The 26,312-nt window shown below is 36.5% G+C and overlaps 1 protein-coding gene across 1 annotated transcript in view; it reads right to left on the bottom strand.

Annotated features, from left to right (window-relative positions):
• pola1 (polymerase (DNA directed), alpha 1) overlaps positions 1-26,312 on the bottom strand; it is a 90,112-nt gene that overhangs the window by 38,578 nt on the left and 25,222 nt on the right. Inside the window, exons 27-32 of the mRNA XM_056450642.1 lie at positions 11,289-11,321; positions 11,092-11,184; positions 7,991-8,196; positions 7,736-7,868; positions 5,384-5,515; positions 5,099-5,273 (exon numbers count right to left, since the gene is read on the bottom strand). Coding sequence (XP_056306617.1) covers positions 5,099-5,273; positions 5,384-5,515; positions 7,736-7,868; positions 7,991-8,196; positions 11,092-11,184; positions 11,289-11,321 — 772 coding nt within the window. The remainder of the gene's footprint in view (positions 1-5,098; positions 5,274-5,383; positions 5,516-7,735; positions 7,869-7,990; positions 8,197-11,091; positions 11,185-11,288; positions 11,322-26,312) is intronic.

Below are 26,312 nucleotides of genomic sequence, written 5' to 3' on the forward strand. Positions count from 1 at the left end.
GTTTCTTTTGGTAAAATTTGCTTATTTTTAGCAGAAAATATTCTGTGGTCAAACTTAGGTGAAAAATCATCAAAATTGGCTTGTGATTTTTTTAAATGCTGGTGGGGAAAGAATAAATCTTGTTTTTGATTGAGGCATTGTGTTTAAAAGAAGTTAAGTTCAATTGCAATATTGTGTAAATTTCAAAGCATCAGAGACATGTTCATACAGTATTTAGTAAACTACATTCATTTTTTAAAGAATTTTTACAGCTGTAGATTAATTGCTTTCTGTGCAACAGTAATATCTTGGTTTAGCTGGGTTTCAAAAGTCAATGTTTTTAAACTGACCAGACTATGTGCAGGTAAAATCTCACCTCATTGGTCAGTGTTCTGGTTTATGTTAGAGGACTCCAGTCATATTAGGTATCTATCAGAATGAACAGACAGTAGCTCTGTTTATTTATAGTGGCCTTCTTTGGAGCTGCTGTAATATTGTTTTATCATTATAAACAAATGTCAACAGTATTTTTTGGATTGCTGTTGTGAAATTGTATCAGACAAATTTAATTTCGGCAGTTGACATGGACTTTGCTAAAGTTAAACCCACAATTCATTCTGAAACGAATCAGCAAAAACAAAAGGCTGCTGTTTTTACACAGTGCAAAATAACTGAATATACATTGTAACATTTGTTACAATGTTACACAGACTCCTCATACTCTCCATAATCACAGCACTATTTAACATTTGCACATTTAAACTGTACATAGTCATTGCACTTTGCTGCATTAATTCATCTTGAATTGTACATACCCACTGTACATATGCGTTTGTAATTATGTACATATCTATCTGCATACTTCTGATTATTAATAGCAATCTGTACTAGGGTTGTACGATTTACAGATACTATGGCTCCAAAATACTGGTGGTGCCGCTGTGGCTTGTAAAGGGTAGTATCGTCATTATTGGTATATCTACAATAATGTTGCATGTGAAAAAGTCGCTAAAATGCTCACACGTTAGAGAACAATAGACCGTATTATTTTAATACTCTGTGGAGCCCTTTAAGGTTGCACATTTTCTGATGTTTTCTGACGTTTCAAACACACACCTGAATCGGTTCATTTCTGCTCCTGTAAATATGATTCAGAAACTACAACAACAGCAACAATCTCTTTAAAAGAACGACTCACAAAGTGAAATTTTTCATTAGTTTGGATGGTTACCTGATAAGATGGAATTAACAATAGATGAAAAACCCAAAATAGCAACAGGAAACATTATCTGACCACTTCACATAACCTAATTTTGTTGGAAAAATGCTCTGTAATTTTGTTTGGCATGTTTTTTATCTTTATTATAATGTATTTTTGTTGGTCAGTTATCTACAAAAACAACTAATGCATTTTAGGTGAAGTGACGTGCAAATAATATTTTTTTTCTAATGAGGGAATTATGAATTAAATTCAAGTAGTCCTACTATAACATCTAAAATACAGTGTTTATTACAATTTTCTTTACAATTTGAGTAGTATTGCAATGCTATTTGGTATCATGATACTTCAGCTGGTATAGTTTCAAAAGATAAACTAATGGTATTGCCACAACCCTAACCTGTACATATATTCATCTATTGTAAATCTCTGATCATAGTTAATAAAACCTGTATATTATGTTCATAGAACATCCATCTGAAAATATTACCCATTGTTTTTCCATAATGGCACTTTATATAACTTATACCTATATCTTGCACTTGTTACTATTGCACTCCTGGTTAGCATTTTGTTTACTTGTACTTGTACATGTACATGTGTATTGCCAATAAAGTTGAATCTAATCTAATCTAACATATCATAACATACATTTATTTATTTTGTTATTCTATTGGGTGAGAATCCTCTAACCACAATGTGTATTTTTTGCGTACATAAAAGTACACAAATAATCAAAACATTTACATATTGTTCAATATAACAAATAAATATATGAAAAAAAAAAATCACAATAAATAAATATATCTAAAAGTCACCAAAAATAAATAAATAAATTAATTAATTAATATAGATGTAATGACGGGGTCAACAATCGGCGAGTTCAGCAGGGACGTTTCTGTGGACACATATCCGTCTGGGCCTAATGATAATGCCATACAAACTCTGACTTCCCCATGGATGTATTTATGGACATTTGAAACACAGTGATGGAAAGAGGCCTACAGCTGAAAGAGGAGAGAGAGGGAAAGAGAGAAGGAGGGACGGGAGGAAAGAGAAGATGGCACGGCTGCAGGAGGCAAGAGGAGGGAGACTCGCAAACGATAAGAATAAACTGGAAACATAATAAGGGGAAAGAGGAGGGGTAGAGAAAGCACAGCTATCCGATTTTTCCCAGGCAGCTGAGATCATCAAATCATTAAGAGACAGCAGCTGAATCTCCATTTAATCCCCCCAGGTGACACCGAACACTACTAGAGCACGGAAAAACAGCCTACGTCCCCCTGGGTAATTTGGCTAAGTGAATAAATGAGCACATAAGTAAGTGTTGACTATGAGACTTCGGGGATTAACCGGCGTCTCTGAGGATCCAAGGCCGCTGATGCCCGAGTGCTGCTGCCATCTACAGGCAAACATGTGCCATGCCTCGCCAAGGGCACAGGATGGTGCGTGAAGTGGAGTTAGGAATGGACACTGATTGTGGCGTGTATAGCGGGACTGTTGTACAGGATTATGTGAGAAGCAGTTGAGCGAGATATTCTGGAAGCGACTGTGGTAGAAATGTGTTGCTAATGGTTTGGTAATTAGGGAAACCCGCTAGTTGGGTCTGGTGACATGGTGGGTAGATTGAATTAGTGTGAGAGTATTGGACCCAACTGCAGGATACCAAACAAGCAGGGTGTGTTGTCATGGAGACAAAGTGCCAGGGTTCATACACTTGCTTTTTTTTTACTTAACTATCATCTAGAGGGGTAAATGTGGTCTCAAGCTGCTAGGCTAAAGAAAATAATATGTAGCTGAAATTTCTAAATGCTGTAAATATTATGTTTACTAACAATCTAAACAGGAAAAGGAAATGAGAGAAAATAACCCAAGTTTATATATATGGACTTACAATAAAAAAGGTAATACATAAAAATTAAATACACAAATGTAAAGATAAATTCTATTTAAAAACCTTTGTCAACCTAACAATCAACTAAAAAGGAGATCAATTTTAAACAAAATATTCATGAAGATTAAATTCAAATAAATGAATCTTACACAGAAATAAAATAAAAAATAACTTTCAATTATTAAGTTATAATGTAAGAAATACATTTATTTATTTTAGCTTTTCATTTAAAGAAAAAAAAAACACCAGTGGGATAAAAAAGAAAACAATAAAACAATACAAAAAAGTCAAATAAATACATCTAAGAAAGTTCAACAACCTTAACAGGTCAGTTATAAGTGGATAAAATAAAAACCAATGCAGAATATTAAGAAAAATAAAATAAATATATGAAACTAAAGTAAATTTATCTAAAAAAAAATAAATAAATAAATTTCATAAACTGAAAGTGTAAAAAATATAAATTAATTAAATTAAAATAAACGTATAAATTAAAATATTTAAATGAAGAAAAATAAATAAATTCTCATTTAAACTTTAAAACAAATTCATTCATTCATTTTCTTTTTGACTTAGTTCCTTTATTAATCCGGGGCTGCCACAGCGGAATGAACCGCCAACTTATCCAGCACATGTTTTACGCAGCGGATTTAAAACAAATTAATGTAAATAAATTGTTTGTTAAAGGTGTGGTCCACAGTGTATTTTTAAGGGTTGGTTGTGTATAAGATGCAAAGCAATGTGCGCTCATGCTTCACTTGTAGAAAATACTTTTTTCATATATCTCACTTTTATTATATACAGCTACTCTGCTAACATGAAAACGTCATATTTCCAAGTCCCTTAGAAAGCCCACCCTCAAGAGGCTCTGATTGATCAGCTAACATAATGTGCTGTGATTCGCGGATCGGCTCCACATCCCGCCCCCTACAAACACACGCTTTTGCACTGTGTAAACAGCGGTATGTTTGCCTGAATCAGACAGAAAATGAAGAGAACACAGCTGAACCTTAAGCCTGCTCTCTAAAATACATTCTGACAAGTGTCCTTCCCATATATTCGGTATAAGCATGTGTAAGTAATATAAAACATTTACATATCTTTAGCGAGTTGGTTATTTGAGATGTAGAATGCATGGAAAGCGGCCGCATAGAGACACTGCAAGCGCTGCTGAAGATTGTGGCTGTTTACAGCGGTTTGACTGATATGAAGTTGTAGCAAAATTGTTAACAGTGCCAAACAGCATTTCCTGTTATTTTACATCCTCGCTACAACATACCATTAGCGCTAGAAACTATGTATGTAATTGATCAATTTTAACAAAATAAAATACTTACAGGTTGTGGCTCACAATCCACAGCTTCATCGATTGGAGGAGTTTTTAGCCAAATCCAGTACTGAACTGGGAGAAATTCTGGAAGTTGTCCTTTGCCAAATGCTAGCTATATCTTTTTTTAATAATTCAATGTAACAATGTAATTTAAATTAAATTGTAAGCACTTCTGTCTTTGTATCGTGTCATTTGGAAGCCCAAATACAGAAACAGAACAGGCTGTGTGGAAATAGCAGCGTTTGGACGGCATATTAGCTTTCTCTGCTTTAACGCTACAGCAGCTCTGGCCACGCCCCTTCGCTGCACGTGGTGAATACACATGACCGGAAACTCTTGTGATTTCACTAGCCCGGATGCATTTTTTTGTAGTCCCCAAAGTTCGATCGCTGTAGGCTTCGCTAAGCTAACTCTGTAAAAGCCAATGTCTCTGTTTGCATTGAACTTTAAGTGCATTACATCCAGAGATGTTAATGTTCACACAGCTATATTACACATCAACTAAAGTTTAAAATATGATATTGTAGTGGACCACCCCTTTAATCTAAGAATTACATTAATTTAATTATGCAGAATAAATTAGGAATACAAATTCTATTCATGGCAAAACTGTTCTCAGTTCAAAGGTGCTTTTAGGCAAAACATAATAAACACATTTCCAGTTGGACAGTCTTACCTAACCATGTAGCAATAAGCACTGCATCAATGCCTTCAATAGGCTCACAGATTCGGCCGACCACAGGGTGCACCTGCTGGGACAGGTAGTACTGTGTGTCCAGATTGAGTCCTGGCTGTTTCTGTAGCTGTTCCAAGGTATATGCCCTCTGACTGGCAGCCAAGTTTGAACCATCCTAAAAAAAAAAAAAAAAAAAAAAAAAAAAAAAAAAAGAGGACAGGACCGTTAGTGTGGGTTATACTGTTAGTTTAGGGAGCAAGAGGTGCAAATACACGGGCTGCTCACCTGACAGATAACATAAGAAACTGTGTCGCCCGCTTTAACCTTCTTCCCACCCTGGGAGTTTATCCAAAGAGCAACGTGGACATGAGGGAGACTCTTCTTGTCAGGGTAGTCCTGAGGTTCCTTTGTCAGAGACTGAAACAAAAAGACTACTTATTAATACACTTTCTGATTAATAGTTCATAAGAATGGCATTCATATGAAAGAAAAAAGTGTTTGTAACATTATTAATATACATATATATTAATACATTTACAGTGAGCTTAGGTATTATTTACTGACTGTATTCATGGTAAATAAAAGTATTTATTCTCCTTTTAGTCTTCATATGATTTCCATATATCCAATAGCATTATTTTAGTAATATACGAGTCAAAGATGTGCTGAAAATAAAACGTCAAGACATTGCTGTCTGAATAATGTTTCATTATTCAGTGTAACTGATATATTTTTAGCAATAATTTAACTAAAAGATTAAGTTATTATACTAAATAATACTTTTATTTCATTTTAAAAAAAAAGTAAAAAAAATAAATACATTAAAACATTTTAAAAACTCACAGGCTTGAAGGACAGTGGCAAACTATAGACTTAAAATGAAACTTAATGAGTATATTTTGGTGCCGTAATACATGTTTGCATATTAAAATTATGATTAATATCTCAAATTAATTATGTTGTAAATATGGCGACAAGATTTTTTTGCCACACGAGCTATTGTTAAACTAAGGCCCTGTCCACATAAATACAGGTATTTTCAAATCCACACTTTTTCTATGCAGTTTTGCTGTGTGACCACACAAAAGAAAACAGTATCAGATTACTGAAACCAAAACTTTTTGAAAACTTCAGCAAGAATGAAGTTTTTCCGAAACTCCGAGTACAGTGTGCTCCCATGGACACTAAAATTGGAGTTTTCACCTCGATGTCAGCATGCACATTGTTTTCTCCTTTTTGGCCAACATGGCTGGGCTCACATCATAGCATTTTTTATTGTAGAAAAAACATTTGAAATTTAGCATGAAAATACACTTTTTTTACATTTTAACTCTTCCCCCCTCCCTCTCCCAAAGCATTCATATTCAGTTCAACAGGTAAATGTATTGTTATACATGGGCTAAGGCAAAGAAAAACATATACTGTATTCCACATAAGAAAAATACACATATACATATATCAATCAATTAACTAATAGCGTGAGAGGTATTTGCTTGTGCCATTGTATAGTTATGACCCAAAAATTGTATAAACAGATCCCAAATTTTATGGTACTCCTTTAATTTGCCCTATATACTGTAGGTGATTCTTTCCAGTGCAATGTAATGTGTCAAATCTTTCAGCCAGTGATCAATCGATGGACTTTCTATGTTCTTCCAATAGAGTGCTATCAAACGCCTTGCAATAACAAAACACATATCAATAGTTTTAGATTTATAACCTGGTAATGACAAACTTACTGGAAATAAACCCAACGCACATATTTAAGGTGTAACTGGAATTGGTTTTAAAATAATTTAGGAGATTAATGTTACTACGTTTTGCCAGAAAATCTTAATCACCTCACATTCCCAGATACAATGAAAGAATGTTCCTTTATGTTTTTGGCATTTGAAACATATATCTGGGATGTTTGGGTTAATTTTGTTTAGTTTTTCAGGTGTGATATAAGTGCGCATTGCCCAGTTATATTGGATCATTTTAAATCTAGTATTAATTGACAAGTTCTGGGCTTTAACACATATTTGGCTCCATTCTAAATCTGTCAGGTCATATTGTAAATCTGTACACCAAGAATCCTTCTTAGATTCTGACGTTTCTTTAGAGCCATTGACTAATTTGCTATAAAACAAGGAAATATAATTCGTGATAGGACTCTGATAAAACATGGGCTCACATCATACATGGAAGATGTGAATGAGGCAAATTATGCATTGCGTATTCAACATTGTTCGCACTGTGGGACTGTATTCCACCTGTTCTAACATTTACATTGACTTGCATGCAATTTACATGCAAAAACACTTAATTGCCCATTTGGTGTTAACCCAGCATAAAAGGCTTCTAATCGCAGTCTGTTGGTTCGGCATGCCCTTAAGATGCATCATAGCGCATTTTTGTGTGTTTATGTGAACGGAGAGTTTTTTTTATAAAAAGAAAACCAGGTAAAACTCAAAACACCAGTGTACATGTGAACTTGGCCTAAATGTCTTTAGTAAGTGTCCTCTGTAAATTATAGTCAAAATATACAATAGGAATCTTTTGCTAAAATTACATAGGACACTATAGTCAAACAAACCAAAATCAAATAATATTGCTAATATAAATAATAATAATAATCCTGATTCAGGCCTTTACCTTGTGTATCTCAAACTTGTTGAGTGGGGTGCTGCCGTTGGCCACCTCCTCTCCGATTTCAATCAGATGTTTCTGAATGTTCTCTATGATGGTATCCCGATTCTGATCTGACAGAATCTGACCAATAACATAACTAGGTGAAAAGGAAAAGATATGTCAAAATACAGTATGCATATGAATAAGAACACTGCTACTTTATTGCTGTCTGTATTAAAAGACTAATGGAGCTAATGATCTGTAGTTCAGTGCACTGACTTTCCACACTCCTTGGCGAGGTCACACCAATCTCGACGCACAATGTCCAGGCCTTTGAGCTCTTGCTTGGTGGTGTATTTGCCGTCACCCTGAGGCTCAACCATCAGTGCTGCATATTTCTTCTTCTTTAGCAGCAGAAGGGACTTAAATACGCCATCTATGTCAATCTCCAGGAGCTTATAGAGTTTATTTACCTCACTTTTCACCTACACAGACAGACACATGGATTATCCAGTAATGTTTCAATCATTCAAGCAACACTATAAAAAGGCTCAATTTACAGCGCCCCTAGAGGTAAACATTTAAGTTTTGCCATTTTCTAATCCATTCAGCCGATCTCCGATTCTAACAAGAGCACTTCTAGCTTAGTTTAGCATAAATTTATAAATCGCATTAGACCATTAGCATCTCATTCAAAAACATCATGGCTGCATCAGGCACAATTTTAGCAGATTTTTAGACACTTCAGACATGGTATGGCAGCAATGTTCCTTGATTATTATGCTAGAATGAGTGTATAGTTCCTAGTCGCATCGAACTAAAAATAGCTTTAAAAACTACAGAAGTTTCAAGCTTTAAATAGGACAATGATCAAAACTCTTTGGTCAATTGAGTGAAATACTAACGGTCTAATCTGATTCAATGATCTATGCCAGGGGTCACCAATCTCGTTCCTGGAGGTCCGGTGCCCTGCAGGGTTTAGCTTCAACTTGCCTCAACACACCTGCCTGGGTGTTTAAAGTATACCTAGTAAGACCTTGATTAGCTTGTTCAGGTGTGTTTGAATTGAAATCTGCAGGACACCGGACATACAGGAACAAGTTTGGTGATCCCTGATCTATGCAAACCTAAAAGTGCTCATGTCAGCCCAGAGATTAGCTGAATAAGCCCATTTAATGAAAAAAAATATATATATAGTTTTTTTTGTTATTTTATTTTTTAGAGACAGTTCATCCCGAAATTAAGACAATTTATTTACTCGCCTTCCACTTGTTCCCAACCTGTTTTGAGTTTAATGCAAAGAAAGATATTTTTCAATAATGTTGTAATCTGGTAGTCATTAGCTATTTTCCATCCAGTTATTTTATGTGCATTTTGGATTGTCTAAAAAAATTGCTTGATTTAGAAAATGTGCATTAAAAGAAAACTTACGCGGACAACCTTTTAATCTATTTAAAATTTTTAAAAAAAAAAGCAAAAACTACAATGGAATAATTTACCAAATAAATTCTAGAATGCGCATTAAAAAAAGAAAAAAAAAGTCATGAGATTTTGTTATAAGAAATCATGTGATGGACCATAACTTTAAACCGGATCTTAATAATGCCAGTTTTAAGAGATGGATAAATCAAAGATTAACTGCTTTATGTACATTCAAGGCTCAAGGACAATTTAAATGTTTTTCAGAAAAAAATTGAATAATTTGAACAAAGACTTTTACAGCTATCTGCAAATTCGAGATTACTTTGTAAAAGTATATAAAGTAAAGAACATTTTGGATTTTAATGAATTAATAAAACAAATTATATAATCCTGTTAAAAAAATAAGTATAAAATAATTAATTTTTACCTTGTAAATATATTAAGTGTGGCAAGCAAAAAGAGTATTACCAGATACCGGTATAAGCATGACACCTCCTCTATTGGTGATTGGATAGAAATTGTGAGGGAAAATTTGACATTTATTTATTTCGACTTAAAAAGGACTTATTTAACACTAACAATGTGAGAGCAAGTTTTTGGCCAAGGACAGAAAAGTAGTAACTAACCTATATTCAAGTTAGGGCTGCACAATATATCGTTTCAGCATCGATATCGCAATGTGTGCATCCGCAAATGTCACATCGCAGGATATGAAATGTTGGGATTATAGTTTAATCATAATGGAGTAAAAGTTTATGATCTGCATGCATTTTTAAAGAGATAGTTCATCCAAAAATTAATTACCATTTTCATTACACCCTTCACTTGTTTCAAACTTTTGAGTTTTCCTTTTTAAATGAACACAAAAGAATATAATTGAATAACTCCTATAGTATTGAAACAAGTGAAGTGTGAGTAAATAGTGAGTACCTTTAAATCTGACTGAACATTTCAATATTTAAAATTTTAAAACATGCAGCCACAAGACATTTTTTGTAACTTTTGTAAAAGATTATATAATATACACTGAAGACTATGCAATGTTGATTATTCAATATCTGTACCTGAAGTGAATATCTGAAAGCTATAATTCACTTTTATCTTTACTCTATTTATCTATGCTTGTAATTTATTTGTTATATATTATTTGAGATTCACTCCTCTACAAAATCCCCCCAATCAATCCAAATAAACCTGTTAAATCATCTGGAGAAATTCTTTTCACATCACAATATACATCCCAGAAATACAAAATACCATAATGTCAGATTTTTCAAATATCGCGCAGCCCTAATTCAAGTATACAGATATTTGTTAAACTCATTTCCATGACTTTTCCAAAACTTTGTGGGTTTTTCTGTTTTTACAAAACATTTTCAGGCCTGGAAAATGCCATGTCAAAATTTCATGACTATTCCAGGTTTTCCATGATCGTATGAACCCTGTGCATTGGTCATTCTAATGTCTTAGCCAATGTTCGTCATCGAAGTGCTTCAGTATTATTAACTCCCAGAAATCTTCTGAGTGGCTGCGCCCCCAAAGAGCTATCTCAGGCCTCCAAAAGACACTGCATGTTCTTTGTGTGCCAACGAAAAAAAGACTTAAACAGCTTCTACCACAGCAAATTCTGTTTTTCTTTTTGATATTTGGTGCCAGATTACAATGGAGTGATGATTTTGTTTTCTTTGGCTCATTGGATGGAAACAATGCTTTATTTACAGGTCTTTTATGTAATATTTCAGTTTTGCACATACATTTTAGTAGCATCTTTGGATGGAGATATAGCTATAGACATCCAAATAATTTTTTTTTCGAACTATGGATGTCAGTGGTTACCGGTTTGTAACATTCCTCAAAGTATCTTAATTTGTGTTTGGTATCATTAGAGTGACTATATTCTCACTTTTGGGTGTACTGTCCCTTTTAATAAAGCATATTCCTCCCCAAATGTACAGTACCTTGTTTCCCAGTTTGTAGACCTCCTCTAAATTGGTGCTGTTGGTGTTAATCATGATGGAGTCAGTGTCCCCGTATATGACCTCCAGATTCATCTGAGGGAGAGCAGTAAACCATCAAACCCACGCACCGCTTACAAATAACAAACACGGCAAGTGCCGCTTAATTATTACTGTAACGTACACTAATCATGACTCACCCTCTGTACCATTTCTTTGGTGTGCATCAAAATCTGCGGGAGACAAAAGACCGCATGTCACTCGGGAAACACAATAAACACTAAACACAGAAAGTGGAGAACAATATCAGTTTCAAATCGGTCAAACTGGAACGTCAAACAAACCCACTCACTTTGGTGAATATACATCTAACAGCAAGAAATACTACGGAAACAAGCAAGCACCAACATGTAAACTCCAACACACGAACATGAGGACTCGCACATGCAACACACACAAAGAATTTAATTAGCAAATCTATTCAGTAATTCAACATTTATCAAAGGGGAGAGAAAAAGCCTCTGTGATTTGCTTCTAAATGGAGGATAATTGGCTAAGAGGTCTATTAGCTGCACTGAAATGGGGCTCCAAACCCACACACCAGCAGAGTCATTATAAGGCCTAATAGTCTTAATCACCACTGGACTGTGTGACGAGAGAGAGCGAGTGAGAGAGAGAGAGAGAGAGAGAGAGAGAGAGAGAGAAAAAGAGAGAAGGGAGGGGGGGGGGGGTTGTCCAGCTGCAGAGGGAGAGCCATGTAAACCACAGCTGTCAGAGAAAAATAAAAAGGCAGACAAAAGGAAAAAATTAAGGGCAGACAGAGGGAGGTGGAAGCGTAGCATAAAGAAAAAAGAATGCATAAAAGAGGCAAGAGCAAAAAAATAAACAGGATTACAAAAAAGAAATTAATAAAGTGTGGTTTGAGCATTGGAGCTCATTTGGGGAATGCAGGTTTGCTGCAACTGAAATCAACTGGAGTCTCTTTTTTACCTTTTGGAATTAAATATTTTATGCTCAATGTTTAGTTGATCAAAAACATAGTACAAGTAGATATTTGACATCATACAATATAAAAAATAGCCATTGCTCCATATAACTATAGTGAACATAAAAAAGTTTATTATTATACAATATTATTATTAGTATATATTTATTAGAATTATTGATGTGTAAAGATTTTACTTTTTTCCCTCCCAAAATTCCTATATAAACATGTTTTGTTTGATTGCTTCACTATTTGTTTATTTATTTATTCCTTCATTTATTTTATTTTTCAGCCTATTCTAGCCTGTGTTGGGCTAACTAAGTGCACTGATGTCAGGTTGAACGTGGGTTGGATATGTGATGTAAAGATCATCACTGAGAGAGGCTCTGTATCTGGATTTGTTAAAGGGCACCTATGGTGAAAAATCTACTTTTCAAGCTGTTTGGACAGACATATGTGCATGTATGGTGTATAGACCGTCATATTGGGGTGATATAAACACACCCAGTCTTTTTTTTTCAATTTAGCAACATAAAAACGGTGGACCAATTGGAGCGGTTTTCAGATCGACCGCAACTTTACGTAGGAGTGTGGTCCCCCCGCCTTCCGAATTGATTGACAGCTGTGCCTATTAACACGTCCGGTAGTCACGTGTGTAATCATATCAACAAGACCAGACGTGCTCAAAGCAACCGGGAATAAAAGGTGTGACCAGTTCGCTAGGATCATCAATCATCATCAAATGTGATCAAGAGTGAGTTTCACATGTTTAAAATGTTTTAAAACAGTGCACGTGTGTAATGAATTACAGCGATTTACTTCAGATTCACTTCAGCACAGCCGCGTGTCAGAACAATTATAAAGGAAGACGCTTCAATCCCGATTTGTGGACGTTAAATCAGGTTTATTTTGTACATTAACATAACAGATATCCATACAGCAGTGGAGATTAACCTGTATCCCGTCACATTTGTTTGCAAAGCTAAACGGGCGCTCTGTCTGTCTGTGTGTGTCTGCTGCAGTGTGTGTGTGTGTGTGCGCATGTGAACTTTGTGTGACTCTATGATGCAACAGCACAACAAATACACATTGGTAAAGTTCTTACTGTAGTATTTCTCACAAACGCTACGCGAGATCTGCTTCCTTTAAAGTCTGTCTGTTGTCTGACGCAGCCGAGGGAGGAGATTAAGGCACGCAGAAAGGCACGTAGAAACGGTGGGCGGGGAGGACTAGCCTTAAAGGAGCAGTACCCCAAAACCACCACCCAGTGAAAAATGTGTAAATAGGAATTTAATAAAAGGTATAATATAAAATCTGATGGGTGTTATGAGCTGAAACTTTACAGACACATTCTGGAGAAGCAAAACCCTTATATTAAATCTGAAAAAGGGATAACCTAGGTGCCCTTTAAAGCGATAATCGGAGGTAATTAGTCTACCTTTATTTCGGTGTAATTCCATGACTCATGTCACATGACGCGTGGTTTGTTTGCGGCATTCTGAAATGTTTAGATTGTTTTTCAACTTGCGGCGCCTGGAAAACATGAGCTTGACATACCACATGTGCATCGCTATGGATGTTAATGGCTGCTTTTTTCCAACATTCTTCAGAATACCTTGTTTTTTTTTTTTTCCAACAGAAGCAAGAAATTATAATAGTTAAATAAAAGTAAAATAAAAGCTTAGAACCTCTTTAGTGTGAGTAACTAATCGGTGAGGAAATTCACATTCAAGGGTGAGTTATCCCTTTAAAGTGGCACTTGACGTTGATGGATTTTCAGTTGAAACCAAAACAAAAAAATAAAGGCACTTATTAAGGAATAAAGGAAAATAAGGCACCTATTTATTGAACGGCCAAAAAAAAAAGATAAAAAAAATTGTTTGCAGTTTGCTCAAGCTACTTATTTAAGATGAGCTAATTCACTTCCTGTAAAAGCGAATAAGTTAACTTAATTCCTTCATGTTGTACCAACACAAATTGATCGATTGTGTGGAACCCAGCATTTTTACAATGAATAACTAAGTGAGAAATTGACACAATTTCTTTTTTTTTTTCTTTTTAGGGATAATTTACTCTTAAAAAATAATAAATACCCCAACAAGGATTAAGGAAAGCTGCCAAATCCATCCTACGAACCCAGTGCGGACAGTGTCAGGTAGCTGGAGAGACTGTACATATCTGAAGTGTCATAATAACAGTGACTGTTTACTCAGTGAGTCGAGCCTTAAACACACACCCCACAGCCGCTGAGCCGGCATGCAGGGTGACCTCTATGTGAGAGGGACTCGGACAGGTGGGGGGGTTCGGCAGGGGAATAAGGGGCGCTAATCTGAGGCCTCAAAGAGACAGGGACACACTGCAGCCTGTCAACAGCAATCGAGCAAGACAGCAGGATTCATAAACCCCCCCTCAGCTCACACACACCACAGCCAAACTCAAGCCCTCAGAGGGACAAGGACGAAGCTATTTCAGAGCATGGGAAGCTCCACTCCTTGAAACTGGAGCAGGACTTAAGCATGCTTTATGAGGTGTAACATGCCTCCCAGAGGGAAGTAGGAGGTCAGGTCTGAGTAATAACAAAATAGCTGTCGGCATTAACCAACATAGCCAAGGTCACCCCAAAACACACAGAAACACACACTTAATTAATGAGGATTAAACGTCTCTCATTTGTGGCTTCCTGTTGGTGTGCCTTCTGGTTTGTGTTTTCAAAACGGGTTTGTAGTTTGTACTCTCTCATCCAAAAGTTACTTCCAAGGTGTTCTGAACGATTTTAAAGATGTACTGACAAAAAGGCCAAGTCACATCAGCAACACTTCTGAGAAATTTCATGGCTAATAATGGCCTATTGTCCAACGTCAACAAGTTTGTGATGCATTAAGCACAGCTTTTGCAGAAGTTGTTTCCAAATCAAACAGCTTTTCATTAGTCCATGAATCAAAATCGACATTCCAAAATGTCCTAATAATGGAAAATAAAATTCAAATGACTAGATTTGAAGACGAGCGAACAATTCATAAGCCTTGTTTGGCTGATCATTTTACCAAGTATTACCAAAAAAAATGCAAAACACACTTCTGTAACATTTAAAGTATTACTAAAGTCTATGACGCATATCATGCTTGGATGAGCTACATCATGAAGTTTCATATTTGGCTTGGGGTTTGTACAAATCCATAAAACAATGTATGAACAACATAAGTGATACTTGGGATAGTAAGCACTACTAATAATGCACAACTGAGACCCCCTAGTTTTTGTGATTTATTTTGTGATTTTTTTTGTGATATAAATGATTTCGTGGTGGCAATTTCCAGAAATTTGTGGACAATTTTGCAATTAATATCTGGAATCTGGAGGGCAGGGAAGCGTTTTCTCTCGTTAACTTCAGGAAAAGAGTCAAATGAAAACATTTGTCGATTTGACGCACATCAAATTACCAGCAATACATGTAAAGCACAAATAGTGTCCTTCATTTCGGTCATGTCCAGCGGCCGTCATCCTTGAACCAATATCCATCATTGTAAACTGCTTGTTTTTCTGTCTGTTCCATTGCTCCTTTTGTTAGATGTTTGCTCCAACTTTTTTGCAGTCTGAAGCGCGTCAAATGCACAAAACGCCCAATTCGTACCACAGGATGTCCAATCACATCTTTGCATTGACTTCCCATGCAAGTCACTCACACTTCATACCCGTCTGCTTACTGCAGAAGCTACAGTGCAAAACATTCTCCCCAACTGTCATGTAATGTAATGATTGTGAGGGTGCAGGTAAGATGTCATTTTTCGAGACACTCAAATATATCACATCGGTGCATGTGCAACGTCTATAAGTAAATGTATAACAATTAATTAAAATTTTGATTTTATGGTTTGGAATTTGATGTTTTATGAGATTATTTACATTTTTTTGCAATTATTTGGCATTTAAATTAAACATTTTTGCAGGATCGCGAAAATTTGCGACTTTTGTTAATTTTGCATTTAATTCATTGTTCGCAGAATCGTGAAAAACTAGGGGGTCTGACAATTCAAATTCATAAATGCTAGGTGGGATCAAAGTGGTTGGAATAGCTTTTTTTCTTTAACTTCTCTGCACCCGGCTCTCCAATGGTACCCTTAGAGCCAACACTTAAATTGCTACACCATCTGTCTGTGTGTGAGAGTGTTTCTGACCTTGAGCAGGTGTGAGTTTACTTCACAGGGAGCCATAAAATTACAGCTACTTAGCAATGCAACTGTATACTGTATTACAGCTCATTTAGCTCCACTGGTAATGCTTACACAGTCGCATATTAATCAATAAAGACACAAAACAAAAAGCAGCAGAAAAAGGTAAAGAGGCTACAGTGATGAGATTGGTTATGTTTAAATTGGTTTCCATGGCCACTGTTTTGTATGTCGGTATATTATGACAACAGACACAGGTTGGAGGGGGACACGGAGCTGAAAGACAAGTCATTTGACTATGGCTCGAAAATGAGAGCGGGACGACAACTGCATGCCAACCAACACATCTGAGAGTAAACATACAGAAGGCACAGAGACTTTGATATAGGAGTCCAGAGGAGTTTGACTGCATCTATCACACAGTGGGTCTACACAGGAAAACATCTTGGAGAGCTTTAATATAGACAAGGGGAGTCTTAAATATCAAGTGGGATTTTACATTGTATTGAATCATTCCTGATGCACACAGAACTAGTATGAACTTGTTAAATTAAAATGTTTTAGGTGAAATTTAAAAGCTACCTCAGCCTCCATAGAAAGTAAAGTTTGTGACTCAAAAGGTGCGTCTCAATGCATTATTCTACACCATTTTGTATTATAAATAGTGTAAATAGTGCTCACACCTTAAACTCTAAAAAGTGCACTTTAAATTCCCAGTTGATGCACTTCTTCAACCGGGGAAAAGAACACAGTAATGTTGGACACTTCACAATTAACAGATGCAGCTTTGCTTACGTAACGAAAGGGGCGGAGCATTCAGCACTGATGTTTGATTATTTATTTTGGATTGTGAAAGCACAATTCTCCTACAAGAGTGATTATACCAACTTCCGATGGTGAATGCGATAATACTCATGCCAGGTATTATTTTATAGTTTGGTCATTTATTTTACTAATTTGTCAACCGTCAATCGTCATCCAGGAAACTTTTGAATTTTGAAATTCGCTTAGTGAAAAATCATTAGTGTTCCATTTGGAACGACAGTACATACATATAATGTGCTGTCGAGTGTGTAAGTGCATACAGGGTATATGCAGGAATCCTAAAGGAAATTTCAATACCTTTTAAAGACTTTTTAAAGACCTTCTCAGAATATTTTAAGACCTCATCGCCACTTCAAGTTCTAATCTGTATCAAACCTTTAACCTTATAAACGGTTGTTAATAAACAGTTGTAGTTAAATAAATAAATGGAGCAGAACCGTGCAACAGAAGAAACAGAAGCTAGCAAGAAACAAACCTTGAAAGAATAAATTACGTGGTTGTTTCAGAGACAGGTTTCAGCCACTGTTTAAACTCGTCTTTCTCCAACCAGGAGTATTTGCATCATCCCATTTTGTCGTCTGTTTTGCTCTATGGCAGGGCTATTCAACTAGTTTGTCATGGGGGCCAGTTCATGAACAGCATCCCAAATGAGGGAGAAATATGACTTGCAATATAAGTGATTACACAACAGCATATAAGAGCCCATATGTTGTATTTTTGCTCGTTAAGACACCCACGTTGTATTTTTCTACATTAAAATTGTATTTTGAAACTACACTACATTGTACAATGTGGGTTTTTTACAAACATTCAAATGTTGTATTTCAAAGCACAACAAAAGCAGTGCATTGCTTAAGTAGGCTCCCTTTACATTCATGCGTTGTGTTTTGAACTGCATAATTATGGATTCAACAATTATAGATTTTGGTTGTACGATTATATAGTCTAAAGAATAATCATGGTTTCACGGTTATCAGGTCTAATGTAAATTTAAGCTTTATACAAGTTGTTAAATGAACTGTTGTGATCATCTGTGTTCTTCCATACATAATCATTTTAATAACTTGTAATAATTAATCTAACATATCTTTTGTTTACATTGCACTGAAAGCCACGCACAACTCTTTCAGCTACGGCGTGAGATGTTTTTTACTCTGTGCGTCTGAAAGGCGTGAATGTGACGCTCCGCTTGCGCATGCATATTGGCATATATTCTAATATTGTAAATAACAAACTTCTGCGTGGAAAAGGCACAGTATGTGAATGACCCGTTGCTATAGTTAATCTAGTGTGCGTGCGTATTAGCCTTGGTGTAGCTTCTGTATAAGCTCGGAACTTTAAACTAGAGCACAGGTGGCATAACTTTGTTTAGTTGCAGCAGGTTCGTTCCGTGCAACAGAAACGCGGCACTGAGAAGCCTTTAAGCCTAGTATCTAAATGTTTTCGGCTGCTCGCGCCACTCGCTTAATGTCAGGTGACTCACGCTCTGTGCAGCCTTCAACTGCAGCTCCTGCTGTCTTGAACTGACGCACATCACTTCATAAATATAGCGGCCGTTTTTCGACTGACCTAATTTTTTTTTTTATGTCTTGGTCACACTATTTGGAGGGACGGAACAAATTGCCTTGTGGGCCGCCAATTAAATAGCCCTGTTCTTTAGTTTCACTACACGTGGAGAGCATCACAACACCTTCCTGCGTTAGTTGCAAATTACGTGACAGAGGAGCTTGGCCGGACGCAACCGGCCCGAACCAATAGAGGAAAATAAATATATTTATGCTTTTTTTGCAGTCAAATATTTTGAACAATACTTGAACAAAATTTAAAACCCCGTAAAAATGGGATTAAGATTTTTAAATACCTTTTAAGGGCCTTAATTTTCTCATAATTTATTTATCAACTTTTAATACTTTTTAAGAACCTGCGGACACCTTGTGCATAAGTACATAGTGCATAAGTGTATAGTGTGCCATTTGGGATGCTGATAGTCTAGAAAGGTACCAAAAAATCCCCAAAACAGACCAAATGCCTTGTGTTTTAATCAGCATATTATCAACCTGCAAAAATACTTTTGCTCACACATAAAACGGAAAGAAGTTCTTTATTTAACAGTGTCAGTATATTGCACAGGTTCATGAGCACTAGGCAGTGATGTATACCTCCCTCTGTTTAAACAAAGAATAGGTGCATCCAACATAATTTGTAAGAGGCGAGATGACACGGGACACTTGAACGTGTGCTGACACAAGGAGAAGAAACTTTTGAAATGTTGTTTTATGTGCCAACAAATGCATTTCTTATCTTGATAATATTACGATCGAACCACTTGAGGCATATGGTCTATTTTGAGGAGGTATATTGGTATATTTTTGTCTGTAGAGGATGAAGCAGCTCTAGTATTTCCCCTAAAATATCTTAAATTGTTTTCTGAAGATTAACGATTGTCTTAAGGGACTGAAACAATTATGAGGGTGAATATTAATAAAAGACTTTTGATTTTTGGCTTAACTAATACTAAGTCAACTCATCACAGATTCCATTTAAATTGAAGCTCACTAATTTTAGTAAAAGCGTCCTTTTTTTGGTCAAGGCACCATCCCTGAATAGCTGTTCAGGAAACGTTTAACAAGCAGACAGCACTAACTCTTCTGTAAACATATTTGACATTCTGTACTTTTGTCCAGCGGGCCAACAGTGCCCCAATTTAGCCTTTTCTCAGCTCCCTGTCTAACTGCGGGCAGAAGTGACGAAAGTGGACTGTAATTACAAGGCTCAGTGAATTAGCGGCTGTGTTGGAGCAAAAGCCGCCCGCTAGTAAGACGGAAAAGGGGACTAGACCCTCTTCGTCACAAGCCTGAGGACACATCTGGAGCGTGACATGATAAAGGGTCAGCAGAGGGCCATTATGGAGCCTACCATCAGATCACGAATGCCTCTGTCACACACACATCAGAGCAGAAATGCCTGGCTAATTGTTCTTCTTTGATGCATCAGTAAACACAGCTTTTTCACTTAGATGCCTCAACCTTACTAATGAATAGCATTCGGGGTTCATTAAAAATACACATGAATGCAAGATAAAGTGAAATCAATAAATGACAATAAATAAAAAGTAGAGATGCACCAAATTTGGCATACACATATATACACACACACGCACACACACACACATATATATATTAAGAAATATTGGGTAAAATGGTAGGTTCTGACATGATCACTGCTTTTGAAAAAATTAAAATATACATTTTTAGTCCTATATAGTGCGAAGCAATCAAACAAAATCAAACATCCCAGATTAAATTTTGGTCATATTGTGAGTTTAATTTACGGCAGCTGTGTTAAAGAGGCTAAAATGAGCCACTGTAATTGTGTGTAATGGTTGTTCTTGTTTTTATTCTAATGTTTTGTCATATCTAAACAAAAGAAATTGCATTTATGAAGTATGCTTCACACAGAGGAGGAGAGGGCTTGACAAACCACCTGTAGAACCTTTTCTCTCTAGTTAAAAAACCCTAAAAGATTCCTTGAGTTTATTGCACACTAAAGGTTATTGCACACTGAATCTGAAATTTTCATCCATAATCTTCACACGTCGCAAACTTTCGGCCATCATAAAAAAATTGAACCTGGTTTTTCGCAACCGAAAAAGCACTTTAAGAGGTCTTTTAACTGTTCAGATACACCGTACAAGTAAAAAGCTAAATGCAGAATGTCATCATTTGAGCTAGATAACTTTGACAAACACAATGCATGAAATAAAGACAGAATGTGGCTGACATTTGAGAACCCCTGTATGCTGAATTCAGTGACTGGCGCACCTCTGCCCTGCTGCTGTTTGGGGTGTGTGCGTGTGGCTCATTTGACGTATGGCTCACAGACATCATAATAGAAAGCATTCTTCGTTCTCGTTTAGTTACTTTTTATAGTAAGTAATGCATTACGTTACTTTTGAGTAACTTTTTTGCATTGCTTTTTATTAGCTGGCTGAGGCTTGATTTCTTACAGAACTTGTTTTTTTATCTTTCTTTTTTTAATAGAAGAGTTCTGCAATTAACAACGTACCTAGGTAATAACCTAGATCTTCATTTACCTTTAAAAAAAAAAAAAAAAAAAAAAAAAAGCACATCAAAAATATATATATTTTAGAATAATGTTATCTGAGAACTTCCTGACCCCAGACCTATACATGCCGTATACAACGCAAACTGATTAATTAAACTAAAAAGTTACATACACAAGTAACTCAAATATTATTCCTTTTTTAAGTAATCCGAGTAAAAGTTACTTAATATAATATTACTTCGTAATATTATTACGTAATTCACATTACTTGCAATGCGTTACCCCAACACTGAATATAAATGTCTGTGTTATGGACAGTCTCTGTTCTGGATTTGTTTATGTATGTAAATGTGTAAAGTATCATAACAATTGTATCAAAATTCCACTGAAGTCCTGAAACAAACTTTGCATTTCGGGATAATCCAGCGCAGCTCTTTGATGAGGAGGAGAACTCTAATTCTCTATGTATTGGATGAACACAATATGTTGTCAATTCCTCTTGCTTTTCTCTTTAGAGAAGAGAGAAGAAATGTTGTGTGTTTTTTCAGAATAGATTAATTAATATGCATCAGACTTGGTGTGCAAGGGTTGTGTACATGATGAATTTTTGGGATATGAATACGAAAAAAAAAACACATCCTAGAATTTCAGACTTCAGTGTGCAAATACCTGAACTCTAGCACTTAATTCTCTAAGCACTAACAGTTCCTTTGTATAATTTGCAATTCGTGTGCATCGTCTCTTCTTGTTGAATTGCTGAATGCCTCAATTGTAAGTCGCTCTGGACAAAAGCGTCTGCTAAATGACTAAATGTAAATACTGTTATGTATTTATTATAATGTTGTTCATGTATAATTTTATAATGCTGCTTGTAGAAAAAGATTTCCTGTCCACATTGTGATTTTTTAATTATCTTACATTCCATTTCATTAATTACAATATTAAATGAGATTTCTTTTAGAATTTGAAGAATTCTATTAATGATACAGAACACATTTACAATAATTAATTTTCAGCATTGGTTTCTGCCATTCAGTCCATTCAGGATTTTTGGTTTAAGCCCAGAATTGTTTATCCCTACAATATTAAAGCTAACACTTCACACTTGTGTTAGCTACTAAGCTCTAAATTGGTTCAGGGAATACAAGCCAAGACAGTTAATATCTTTTAAAAAGTGACTCATAATCTGGATTTTTCACTACTTTATTACTCGATTAAACAGTTTTATTTGAAAACCCATAATTTCGCCAATCTGGTCATTCCAAAAGCTACTAACTCCTAATTGGCTAATACCAAGTAGTGCATCATAAAGTTAAAATGGTGTTAAAATACCACCCAGGAACTGAAGCAACTGGCTTTGATCGTGCTGACTGGCAAGACAGCAGCATTTGGCCCCATCTTCCCATAAGGCCCTCCATCTTAGTGCCCTAATCGACAGGTCTGTCATTAACACATTCATTTATCTCTTCCCAACCATTTCAAGCGGCCGACGGAATGGTTATAGAGAAAACCTGAAGTCTGCGGCTGCTCTTGTAAACGGTTCATTCCTCCTGCCCCGCGGTGCCATTTGCTCGCCCTGGGCATCTGGCCTTCTGTTGGCTTCGGTGCACATCATAGCAAGCATTTTAAGCCCCGGAGCGGTACAGAAACCTTGTAAAAGAAAGTATCTGGTGACGATTGTTTTGAAAAGCGTCCTGCTGAAACGCATTTTGAGGATGACAGTCCTCCGCCTGAAATAGCAACAGCCACACAGCACTGTCAGGGTGAAATACGTCCGCTGTCATCTCTCTATCCTCTGCCCTGAGGATCTTAAAACTCACACATACACGAGCAGATTTAAACCACAGCGGGAAGCGCAATGAAGAACTGCCACCATCGCATGCAAACACATCTTTTAGGTAGATGAGCAAATCAACAAAGGCATCTTTCTGGCCAAGTGAAAATCAGGAGCTGAAGAATGCAACAACAGCACATGCATGAAGACAACAGTGCACTGACAGTCATTTATGAAGACACGTTTACGCAACACAGGTGCATGTGGAAGCTAACTGGGCAGATCACATGGAGTCGGAGCTCTAAGGGGTAAAATATCGCTGCAAATCCCCTCTCTGATTTAATATGACCGCCTGAAATCACTTCAGCGGGCAGTCTGGCATTTAGAAGTGGAGGTAAAAATATCCCACTAAAAAGAGCACCGCGTCCCCTTCCCAAACCCCAACATAACACCTCTGATCAATATTTACAGCTCAAACTAAATTTATTAGGCCTCGTTTCTGAATTATGAGCTTGACCTGACACATACATTTGCACAGTAATGCGCTCTATTTTCTCATACTGTACAAATAAACTCAACACGGGATATGAGGCTTTTATATCAGTCGGGGTCAGTGGGAGAATATTTTGGGCCAGTTAACAGCAGGGATATTATAGATAACTAAAACCATAAACAGAAACAAAATGCTAACTATCATAACAACAATTACAAACTGGCACAAGCTAGTTGTATAGATAAGTCTCATTTTTATTTTTATGCATAATATTCAAATGTCTAAATCTAAAACTAATAATAAAATGATATATACAGATTTATGAATCATAAAAGCAAAACACCTAGGAAATCCACAGAGACTGCCTGAAATACAAAAGAAAGTAATTTGATAAGTGAAAAATACATATACATGCATGTTATAAATTTTTAAAAAATAACACTGGTTGACAAAACTGGGACTCGTAAAATATTTACATTTTTGTGGCATAATTACCAAAATTAAAACTACATCAGGTGATTACACTCCCCGGCCACTTTATTAGGTAAACTGCTCGTTAACGCAAATTTCTAATTAGCCAATCACATGGCATCAACTCAATGCATTTAGGCATAAAGACATGGTCAAGACGATCTGCTGCAGTTCAAACCGAGCATCAGAATGGGGTAGAATCGTGATTTAAGTCAGTGGTTCTCAAACTGGGGGTCACGAATTTCAAGGGGTCTCGAGAGTGATTTAAAAATTGTGTAATTTTCAGTGATTATAATAAATATTTGTCATTATTACAAGTGAAAGCTAATATTTACAGATTTTTTAAAGATATTACTGATAAATTCATAAAGTATTTAGGACACATTCAGGCAGAATGCATCTTTGTACTTGAAACGCAGCACTCAGGAACAGTTTAAAACTTGTCATGTCAACTTGCCGGAGTAAACAAAGCCTTCAACGGCTTGCCCCGCCTTCACGCTCTTCTTATTGGTCCACTGCTATAAGAACTGAACATGAATGATTGGTTAAAATCAGCTGTCAGTCACTCAGTCAACGCCTCCTGTCTTCAGATGACAGGAGCTACAACCGTGAAAATGTAAAGCGCTGAAGACGAGAGAATGAAAACAACACTGACAGATTTTGTCTTAGAAACACCTAAAGCTACAAATAATGGCTCATCTGATTACTGATCATGTGGTGAATATTAATCCACCATCTTCACTAATTGAAGAGACTTGCATTGGCTATGTCCGCTATGAAAATAACTAAAGCATTCACTGTAAAGTCTGTGGGACGGAACTTTCAGGTAACTGATTGCCACATCTTCACATTAAGCACGAGAGGTTCTGTTTAATCCCTCATTTAATCGCTAAACGCTGTCAGCCGTGCAGTTATATGTAAAATTTAATACCACGTACACCAAAAGGGCTTGCACCGACTAAGATTAAACTAATATTGCAGCTCATGAAAAGACCGGTATTGCTATTAAAATGACGTATGCAAATGATAAGGTATATGTCAAAAGCATCTGTGCAATATCAGACACCAGGCGTGAGAACGCAGCACAGTTATCATTAACAGATTCATTAATGAATTCATGTCAAGCAGTGTGTGCAGGGCCAGTGAGCGGTCCGTCCGTGATATCTTTCGGTTACTCAATTATGTTATAAAAATGTATTTACTTGTGATAACGGGATTTTATTGAGACATATTTTCCTCACGCATGCATATATACATTTTTTTCTTGTTAGTTTTGATTAGTGTTGATTTCAAATGCAATAAATCTGTTTATAAAACTTGTAGTAATAGTGCGATAAATGCTGGTGCGCCTAAATGTTTAAAGTTAGGAGCATCAGTACTACCAAGCAAAAATGTTAATTTCGGGCCCTGTAATGTATAGTAAATACAGTTAAAATATTATGAACAGCTTAAAAAAGCTATTTTTATTGTTTGTATATGCTTTGGTAGTGGGGGGGGGGTCGCGAGTTCTTGACGATCTTACATTGGGGGTCGCTGGTTTAAAAGTTTGAGAACCACTGATTTAAGTGACTTTGAACATGGCATGGTTGTTGGTGCCAGACGGGCTAGTCTGAGTATTTCAGAAACTGATCTACCGAGATTCACGCACAACCATCTCTAGGGTTTTATAGAGAATGGTCTGAAAAAGAAAAAATATCCAGTGAGTGGCAGTTCTGTGGGTGCAAACGCCTCATTGATGCCAGAGGTCAGAGGAGATGGGCCAGACTGGTTCGAGCTTATAGAAAGGCAACAGTAACTCAAATAACCACTCGTTACAACTGAGGTATGCAGAAGAGCATCTCTCAACCTTGAGGTGGATGGGCTACAGCAGCAAAAGACTACAACCAGGTGCCACTCCTGTCAGCTAAGAACAGGAAACTGAGGGTAAAATTCACACAGGCCCATCAAAATTGCACTATAGAAGATTGAAAAATGTTGCCAGGTCTAATGAGTTTCGATTTCTGCTGTGACATTCGGATGGTGGGGTCAGAATTTGGCGTCAACAACATGAAACCATGGATCTATCCTGCCTTGTATCAATGCTTCAAGCTGGTGGTTGTGTTGTAATGGTGTGGGGGATATTTTCTTGGCGCACTTTGGGCCATTAGTACCAATTGAGCATCGTGTCAACGCCACAGCCTACCCAAGTATTGTTGCTGATTATGCCCATCCCTTTATGACAAAAGAAAGCGTCACAAAGTGCGAATCATCTCAGACTGGTTTCTTGAACATGACAAGGAGTTCACTGTACGCAAATGGCCTCCACATTCACCAGATCTGGTGTAAGAGAAGATTCACATAATGGATGCGCAGCAGACAAATCTGCAGCAACTGTGTGATGCGATTACGTCAATATGGACCAAAATCTCTGAGGAACATTTCCAGTACCTTCTTAAATCTATG

This window comes from Danio aesculapii, chromosome 24, assembly GCF_903798145.1.
Source record: "Danio aesculapii chromosome 24, fDanAes4.1, whole genome shotgun sequence".
NCBI lineage: Eukaryota > Metazoa > Chordata > Actinopteri > Cypriniformes > Danionidae > Danio > Danio aesculapii.